A 10,411-nucleotide genomic window follows, 5' to 3' on the forward strand; every position below is an offset into this window, starting at 1 on the left:
ACATGTGCATGTGAGGAGGGTACTGCACATGCTCAGTGATATTTATTTCCCCTGCCTGGCTGTTTCTTAACACAGGTACAATACCCGATTCACATTGGATTATCGGTTGTGTTTCAATGGGCTTTTTGGACCAAATTGAAGTTCCACATCAATGCAGGAAAGCACTTTTGCTCCATAGGCTGGACAAAGAAGAAAATATCTTTGTTCCTTCAAAGATAAAGAAAATAAGAAAAATAAAGACATGCTCTGACTTTGTCCTTCTCAAAGCAGTCTGTTGCACGTTGCTGCCATTTCATTGGTTACTATATATTTAGTATGACTTTTTCAGGTATTCTATCCCATGTATTGGGCATACGATCTGATATACGTGATACCCTAATGTAATCCTGGTCACCATCCTGATAACCCGTACCAGTCAATCATCAATCAAACAGCCCATGACCAGGATTGCCTCAAAATGACATCCACAAAATTTTTTTCTTGCTCACCTTCCAGCCACTGCCCGCCTCTCTGTAGTAGGGGAAGTTGTCACAGATCCACTGATAGATCTCGCTCAGTGTCATCTTCTTCTTTGGCGAGCTGTTGATGGCGAAGGTGATAAGGCTGGCGTAGCTGTACGGCGGCTTGCCGTCCTTGTGCTGCTGCACCTCCTCCTGGTCCAGGGTGGTGTTGGGGTCCAGCATGGCGCTCTTCTTGCCCATGCCGGGCCCGTGGGCGTTCTGTGCATCGGCCTTGCGGATCGCCGCCTGCATGGTCAGCTGAGGAAGCCAATCCATGGAGGTCAGGCTACTCTCCAGCTCCGACGTCATGGTGACGGCAGGCTGGCCCGGGAAAAAGGGGCTGGGGTGGGTGGAGGTTGAGGTGGGAAGCTGTGGGTGGTGGTGGTGGCAGGGGTGGTGGAGCTGTTGTTGGTGACTTGCAGACCAGCTGGGGCAGGTCACTGGTGGGCTGAAATCAGGGCTGCCCTCAGGTCAGGACATGGGCTCAGCGGTCTTCTACAGGTCAGCCTTGTGTGGAAGAAGAAGAGAGAGAGGGCCAGTTTAGTGGACTACTCAGTTACAAACCTATTAAAATGCTATTAAGAAGGGAACTTTGCATGTCCGAAGGGTATGCTCAGCAACAGCTTCTGAGTGTCTCTCTGTGCAGCACGTTTCTATTTCTTTTTCCTGTGCGGGAGAAATCAAGCGACCCCCCCCTTCCACACTTTCTGCTCACAAAGCTGACTCATAGCTGGAACTTCATCTGAACAGAGAACGAGAGCAAGCGAGCACGAGAGAAAGAGAGAGACCAGGGGAGTAAATGCAAGGGAATTGTTTTCACAACTGCCAGCCAAATGGGGGAATGGCTCTGGAGGAATTCCGACTCTCTTGAGGGTAGTAAAGCCCCCTTTCCCCGCCTCCCCCGCCCCGCGCCCTCCCCTTGCTCTCCCTTCCCCGTCTCCCCTCGCCCTTTCTCCGCCCAGATGGAGCCTTTGCCTTTAAAACAACCCAAGCACAGCGTGGCCCTGCCAGGCGTCCCGTCCTTCCTCCTCCTGTCCTGCCGCACGTATGCCGTTTCTGTGAAGGCCACAACCCCCCCCCCCCCCCCCCCCCAACCCCCTTCTGTGTCTCTCCCTCCCAATCCTCCCTATATGAACTGCCTTCACCTCCCTAAAATAGAGCAGCAGAGGAGGGAGGCCTTTGGTTATAAACAGAGGTGCACGCAGCGCAGGCCGTCTACGCAGACAGAGCCTCTCTCCCGCCCCCGGGCAGGAATGACGCTGCAATATGTTGTGTCTCTTTTAGCTGTTCCAGTATTTTGGTCCAAGCGTGGATGTATGCATGGGTGATAATAAGGGCAGATGAAACGAATGGATTCTTGTGGACATTTGCAATCTTGCTGTATTCATGGGAGTCATCTAAAAAAATGAAATGTATATATTATATATTAAGTAATTAAATAAACCTAACCCTCGTTTATTTTGCCCTATATATTTGCATTCAAATATTTGAAAGGAAATTGATGTAAATGTGTAGTGAATTGGAATAGGCACCAGGTCCCCCTATGACCTCTGACCTAGAATAATACGGCAGGATAATGGACACATTTAATTGAATATAATTGCCATATTTTTCTTTGCACGCCAATCATCATGTGTGTGGCACCAATGCGTTTAGCTCATGTGTTTGGTAAAAAAAACAAAACTGTCCCTTGCTGTGCATTTGCAGCAAGGCAGAATTCCCCGCCGGGTGAGGAATGTATTTAAATTAGTCAAACTACATTGGTAGCTGACCATCACAAGTCAGACTGTTCCATTGATCTCTCAGTGGGGGAAGGCTACCCCAGGGTTAATTCAACATCCAGACTGTGCAAGCAGTTGGAGCCTCCTGGCCAGAGCCAGGCCATTAAAGCATATTTTCAAACATATAAAACATAGAATCTGAGGGTGACAAAACCAAATACGGTGCAGGGTTACTTTAATTGGGCTGAGAGAGAGGCCATGTTCACGTTCCTGTCCTTCCTTTTACATTAATTTCCCTGCTTCCTTAGACAAGGTGGATGTACTGTAACGTTTTTTTAACGTAGGTGTTCTGGTTTTACATGAGTTTATTTTTTTCGATGCCATTTGTTCAAGTTGTGACTGGCTGGCTATAAAAAGAAAATGAAAAAAAGACAACTCAGTCATCCATGCAAATATCGGGTTGTTCCGATGTGGGTGGGTGAAGTGAAAAGCCTGCAGCCAATAAAAATCAACAAATACAAGAGTTATGATTGGCTGGCTGGCGGGATGGCTGACTGACAACCGCCAGGATTGTCAGCAAATCATAGAGGATATCTCCTTATCTCCAAGAACACAAACAATGAGGAAGGCACACCCGCCTTGTTAACAGCCCAACAGCAACAAAGACCATAACTCCTCCAGAACCTTATCTTCAAATATGATTTAGTATTGGTGGAAGTCCTTTCCAGTTGGTTGAAAATATCCTAGGAGCCTTTTCAGCGAACATCGTTGCTATTGAAAACAAATACAAATGACACAAGCAGCAAACAAATGTCTGAGATGCAGTGGAAGGCAGCTAGAGACAGAAGTTGAAACCTAGAAATCGCATCAACGGAGCCCCAGGTCTGTTAATGTGTTTTTTGCCAGTCAGACTCTTGTCCTTGTGCATTTATACATTTAAGCCCATCATATCACTATGATTTGATGTGTTTGAAGGTTACAAGGTATTAGTTTAACTGTTTCCACAGCGATGCGGCTCTACAAACAATCATCCCCAAGTTAAAAAAAAATGCATCCATTTGGTGTCCAACAAAATAAGAAATATATTATTTGCCAATCAATATCATTTTTTGAAGATGGAAATCAGCATCACTGAGTACGTGTGTGAGAGAAATGGGGTGGTGTCCTTTATGCCGCTAGTAAGAGGTGAGCTGGCGGTAGCATGTTGATGGCAGGCACACCCCTGGCACCGCGCAGGCAAACACCCTTTGACCCCAATGCTAATGATCCAGATGGTTCCGTAATCTGTGGGGCCGCGTCACTGTCTTAATTGAAGAACCTTGAGCTGTGGCAAGGATGATGAAGTACAGCACACACACACACACACACACACACACACACACACACACACACACACACACACACACACACACACACACACACACACACACACACACACACACACACACACACACACACACACACACACACACACACACACACACAAAAAGGGGAGATCCAGAGCGAAAGCAGGCCCTAGCCTGCTGCTGTGTCAAGGAACACTGTCTGGGCGCATTCACCACCGGCTCTGGGGGGTTAGGGTGGGCTGGAGGTAGACAGTAGAGGGATGAGTGGGGAGAGAAGTGCAGAGAAAGAGAAGGAGAGTATGAAGAGTGGTGGTGGAGGGGGGGTACAGAAGGCACAGTAGAACCAGGGCTGGTGCTTGAAGAGCTTTAGTGGGACCAAATAAAGAGGGGAGTGGGACAGAAGGCGGTCTGCATGATGGGGTAGAAGAGGGTCAGAGAGTTCAGGCCCATCATGGTTATGAGCACGAGAGAGCAGACACTGCAATCCCACACATGGGACCGCTTTTTCAACCAGCTTGGCTCCAGAGGCTCATGGGTGGGGGCCTGGCGTGTGTATGTGTATATGTGTCTATATGTGTGTGTCTATGTGTGTGTCTGTGTGTGTGTGTGTGTGTGTGTGTGTGTGTGTGTGTGTGTGTGTGTGTGTGTGTGTGTGTGTGTGTGTGTGTGTGTGTGTGTGTGTGTGTGTGTGTGTGTGTGAGGCATGGGCGCAAAATATACATCTACTAAAATGTTTCTCCTTCTTCCAACTTTAATTTGTTCTTGAGAAAGTAGCATCGAGGGAGAACTGGAGCGCAAAGCGTCCATATTTGGAACGACAGTAATGCTGTTCCCCAAAAGGGAATTAAATTGTAGCCTTACATCTGAAGGAGAAATTAAAAGCATCCACGTCTTAATTTGCCAAGTTCTTGACGGAGCTCATCAATGTTTTATTTCCGAAAGAGCCCTGACAGCAACTGTTTGATTGCATTTTGTGTCTTGGCTGCCAAGTCTGGAGTTGCCCAGTCACACTGACAGCTACGTCATTATCTTTGTGCCAAGCCCTCTTTCTATTAGAGCAGACGAAAATGTAGCAACAGACAGTGGCGCAACGGCTGGGGATCACTCAAAAAAATGTAGTCACAATGAATTATGTCAACTGAACTGGGATAGGGAAGTACAAACTTGAATGTGAGGCCATACAATAGATAAAATAGATAAATGGAAAGAAATACAGCACATCTCCGCATTTCCACCGTTCACCGCAAAATCATTAGCTTGAACTTTGAATGCACTGGAACAATTTATTCCTTAAGATTATAAAAAAATGCCATCTGACAAAAACAACGCTTTAGGTGCACCAATACTTCCAACCAGTTTAAGAAATAAAATAATAATTATGGACACAAAAATACAATATAAAACAAACACACCCAAATATCATGCGTCTAAACAAGTCTATTTTTAACACCTCTCACACCTAGACGCATCCCATCCACTAACAAGGGGATCTCCATAAGGACTACCGCCACCTCCTCTCAGAGAATGGCCGCGCTACAGTCCCTCTCTCTGTTGCTAACACAAGACTGTTGATAGGTACCAGAGCAGCGCTCTCCTGCACTTATCTGCAATTTCCGCAATTAATCCCCTTTTTACTGCAGTCATGCATCTGTCACGCTGAGCGCTCCTGCAGTGCATGTCACAGCCGAAGACATTAAGGCCCTGCAAGTTCTTCTGCCCGCATTGAGCCTTGAAAAAAAAAAAAAATTATAATTATTATCATTATTGTGTTGCAAACAGTGTCACAACAAGATTAACATGGCCGACTCTACGCACACGTCTTTTGGTTTTCATTTACCCTTTTCACATAATGGTTAAGTGCCGGGAGTTTAGCGCCTGTATGTGCGTATGTACACAGAGATCGAGAGGAACAAAAGAAAGAGGCTTCCTATGACAAGAATCTTCCTGTAGTGTGATGGTAACTTGGCAAAGGAGAGGGGATTCGCCGAGCGAGCTCCCTCTGCTACGCCTGAAGTTCTGGCACTCACACTCACAACAACAACAGTGATGTAACCTGGTAACAAGCCTTTTGGCATCTTTGCTCTCGACCGAAACCCAGCCCATACCTTCCATATCAACAGCATTATTTCAAGGAGGAGAAGAGGGTGTTTTCCTAGGGATGGTGTGAGTGCGTGTGCGTGTGTACCGTGGCTCACCTGTACTACTGTTAAAAAATTATGTCTTGCTTTTTCCAAGCCTCGAGGCACGGGGCTTAAGGAGCTATTTTAGCAAACTGACAATCGCAAATAGCAACAAGGCAGGGACTGTTGCGGCTGGCTATCAGAGGCAGCACTGTCGCTGTGCCAGTGGAACCACCTTAAGCCTTAATCTTCATACGAACATTTACATTAAACTGAAATAAAATAGGTAAAAAACCAATGCCAAGGCAATAGCTTTTAATGTACCCTTTCCTTCTCAATTAAAGGCTTAATGGCTCTGCTGAAACCCACCCCCAGGAATAAAGCATTAATAACCAAATCCTTACTTGCATTTTTAGGATGTGTCAATTATGGCTTCAGTGCACACGTGGCTGAGCACATTGTTCAGCTTATTGCAGCCTACAGCAACATTAGGTGCCAGGCGGGTCTTCCACACTGCGAGTTTGACGCTTCATGTGCCAGTGTTGGAAACTGGCTAGCCTGTGTGTGTGTGTGTGTGTGTGTGTGTGTGTGTGTGTGTGTGTGTGTGTGTGTGTGTGTGTGTGTGTGTGTGTGTGTGTGTGTGTGTGTGTGTGTGTGTGTGTGTGTGTGTGTGTGTGTACCGCTTCACACGTGCAGCCACAATTTATATGACTCCCTTGGTCCCCACATTGCCTGTGGTCGAACAAAAATCAAGCCAGTAATTATTCTGCCAATCAATACAAGGCTGAGGAGCAGGTGAAGGCAGCATAGAAGCTCGTCAATCAAGAAAACTATGCTGGGTTGCTGGCTGCCTTGTAGATCCAAGGATGTTCTTTATACTGGTTTTGGATACCAGGCTTAAATATGGTACTGGAGAATGTCCTTAACCCCAGTAGTTGGTTTTCTGTTGTGCGTCTGAACAACAGACAAAATGGATTAGAATGCTTATCAATATTTCCATTGCAGAATGCTCTTAACAGCAGGATAACGTCTAAACTGCCTTATAAAAGCAATCAATATAATCTGTTCTTTGTATTGTCGATACTAGCTTCCCGTTTAATTTAAAAGCATTATTAAGGGACGTTTAGGGTAAAGAAGTTGCAGACCCAGGTCCAGCCAGGATCGAAAAGGAATCCAGGAGCAACTAGGTATTTTCCCTGTGAGTAAACTGCAGTTTGAACCCAATGTCAATAATCCTAGTAGTTTGCTACGAAATAGGCATCAGTCTGGATGCTGCTGGAAGCCAGTTTTGGACCAGCCAGGGAACTCAGAGACTATGCAGCAAACAACAGGCAACGTGACCACCATAATGCAGCCACAGTCCAAACCGAGGGAGAGGAATCTTAATGGACACATAGGGAGTAATTATGCTGTACCGTGATATTAGATAGACACTCTCAGTCACAGCAGTTAAGACCCTTCAGCGATAACCCTAGTGGCAAAAGTTCAGGGGTTGGCAGGGGGCGAGGGAGGAGAACAAAAACGGAGAATGAGAGAGAGCTGGGGGAGATGAAAGCAATACATACGAACCCAAGGATGTTGGCTCATTTTCCAGTCTGTGTGCCCTTCAAAAAAAATAAAAAAGGACTGGTGTAACAATCAGGGCATACATTCCAGTAATTAAATAAGCCTTTTCAGTGAATCAGGGCAGTGATCAGGAGGGCCTGCCTCTCTGTCCCCAACAGCTTGGCTGGGAGATGGCCTTTGTGTGGGCCGTGGAAGGGGTGCCCTGACACCGACCATGCGAACCCAATTACCCTGGTCCACGGGCCTCGGGGCCCACATTAACACACTCTCCCCCTGGGAGCTCGACTCCACGCCAGCCTGGCAGCCTGCAAGAGCCTGCTGCTGAATCACAAATAGACCACTTAAGGCACTGGCAGAGCAAGCGTTTTGGTGGCAGTCTTGAGTACCTATTCTCATCAGCATTCCCCAGGTCCCGTCCAAGGGCCAGGTCTTATCCTCAGCCTGCCTCCCAGGCAGCGCAGCAGGACGAGGGGTTGGGTGTCGGGCCCTCCGGGGGCCCCCCCAAGTCATTTATTCCACCGCTGCACCAGTACAGACACTTGAAGCAAAGACGATCACACAGGCTGAATGCTCTGGTGCGGCAGGCAAAACAACTGAGCACAAAATGCAATAGATGGACAGAAGATTTAGAAATAAATAAAAAGACATACCATTGGTTACTATGAGTCATCAACATAATAACATTTGACGATTGTATTTTTGGAACACAAATGTATCAAGCCGGCTCTGACTACTTATTTTCATGCAGTCTATGTCTTTAGACTATTATTACAGCTGAAAAGCGGCTTCAAATGGCGTTAAGGTATTTTTTTTACCCCCTCTCTTTTTACAGACCTCAAACATAACATCGTCACACATACATAAACAGACACACACACACGCACGCACGCACCTTTTCACAGGTCACTCCCTGTACTCGCATAATTTGGCAGCACAATAGAAATGTGCAAAATAAATAATTATAAAAATAACACAAGCTCAAATTACCCAAGCGTGAATTGGAAGGTATTATCTAGTTGGGCGAACGCATGTTCTGAAACGTTGAGCAGACCAGGAACCCGGTCATGAATATCAAATGTAGACAGTGGATCAACATTCGATGCTCCATGGCTGATAGTGGAGTAACTGAGGTGTGCATAAAAAGTGAGTGAGTACACTAATGAAGAACACCCAACTTATCTCCCAGCTCACAAAGTACAAGCGCCATGCTAAATAATGATATTAAAACATGGCGGTTGGTCGAAGGTGCTTAAGGTTCTTCTGTCGACTCGTTTAGACCTTCCTCTCGCGTCAACGCCTCACATCGTCTTCACTTGGGATGGCACCAGCCCTGGCGTCATAATTAAAACCGCTTTGCTTTTTAATCAATATCCAATCTCTCAGAAATAATTAACAGCATATTAAAGAGTTAGCTGCCTGACGGGGGCTGAATGCTGCTGCTGCATCATTAAGCCATTCCAGCTCTGCTCTCTGACTCTACTGGCGTCTCATTTCACAGCTTTACCAAACACACACACGCACACACGCACACCCTTGACACGCACACCCTTGACAGCAACACGCACACACACACACACACACACCATTTAAAACGCTTCTACTGTACCTTCATGAAAATGCCTCAGTACTTACATCAGGCAATTTACATACAAACACACTTTAGTGCCGATCAAATGATTTGGTGGTTAATCGATAAGGAAATGAACAGACTAATTTTGATCATAGATTCATACGTATTTGCATATTAGAACTTCAGACTTTGGATGATTTTCCTGCAATAGAATTAATGCTAGAAGTTGTTTCAAGCTGCAAAATACATCAGTTTGGGCTTTTGGAACATTTGATGGTTAAGCGCAATTATTTCTGACATTTACCATACTGATCGTTTTACTGATGGTTTAATCAAAATATATCCCAAAGATTAACCAACAACTTCAAAATCCTTAGTTGCAGCCGTACAAACAGATAGATGGACCACCGCAAGGACTCTGCATCCTCACAGATCAACATTCACTTGATCTTCGGGGGAGAATATATGTGCACTGACTGGACAACAATCAAGGCTCATTCAAGTATGGAGAATAGAAACATGTAGACGATAGCAGTGGTTTCAAGGGGTAGTGCTTAATGACCATCATAAAACCATGCCTTTTACTCTTGAATCATTGAGCTCTTTAAATTCCCTGGAGGTTGAACAACAATAGAGGACTGTGACAGGTCAAGTGACTTTGTAGGACATCTTGTTTAGAAGGAAATCCTAGGGATGGGGTGAAAAATGCAGATAATGAAATTATTGACCAGGGTTGTTCAATTGAACAGACAGTTTCCCTCTGTCCTTCGTTGTTTCTCCTCATGCCACATTAAGCTGTCAGAGAAAGACTCTTCTACAAGCAGAGGTAAATTCCAGGAGGAGAAAGTGAAAGTCCTTCCTGTTCCCCCATCACCCATCTGGATTTGGAAATGACCCCCAACCAACAGAGAAATAGTGAGTGAAATCAGATGGTCACTGAAGGAGTGAAGACATGGCTTTGTGAACCCGGAATTTTCCACTTCTTCTTACATGGTCCATATGTGTGCAGAACTGGACAGTGAGCCCACCCAAAGGGATTTAGCTCTTTAGGCTAAATTGTGTAGTCTGGATAAGCCATATTGGGAAAGATCCATCTCTAGATATGCACGTCCACAAATGATTAACCTCACATAGTACAACTGCCTCTTCCCTGCCTCACAAAACCATTTGTTAATGAAATTTGAGGTCACAATCTCCAAACCAACCAACTCATGCATGTCCCTGTATGGCACCCTGATGATGTGATAGTAAAACACTCCACATACCAAAACGCCCCTACATTCTGAGCCTTGCTCATTTTCCTACAGCTATAGCATTGAAACCTTGCGTTTAGCCTGTGATGTCTTGTGCCGGACACAGAGATGGGAGGCATCACAGGCAGCTGTGGAATTTAACCCGGGTTGTCTTGCATCACCGGGAACTGTCTATGTTTATACCGGCTAATAAATTCCTTGGGCATTTTTCGCAAGAAGCCAATGCTAATTCTGGAGCAGCCCGGTTTGTGTCTATGGCTGATTAAGGAGAGAATAGCAGACGACAGCGTCTGCTTGATGTTTGCGGTATATGGCTAGTCTCTGTGGATATGGAG

The 10,411-nt window shown here is 45.8% G+C and overlaps 1 protein-coding gene across 1 annotated transcript in view; it reads right to left on the reverse strand.

Annotated features, from left to right (window-relative positions):
- foxj3 (forkhead box J3) overlaps positions 1–10,411 on the reverse strand; it is a 73,382-nt gene that overhangs the window by 49,839 nt on the left and 13,132 nt on the right. Inside the window, exon 2 of the mRNA XM_084464230.1 lies at positions 489–1,007. Coding sequence (XP_084320356.1) covers positions 489–809 — 321 coding nt within the window. The 5' untranslated portion in view covers positions 810–1,007. The remainder of the gene's footprint in view (positions 1–488; positions 1,008–10,411) is intronic.

Source organism: Micromesistius poutassou (genome assembly GCF_964030765.1).
Source record: "Micromesistius poutassou genome assembly, chromosome: 2".
Taxonomy (NCBI): domain Eukaryota; kingdom Metazoa; phylum Chordata; class Actinopteri; order Gadiformes; family Gadidae; genus Micromesistius; species Micromesistius poutassou.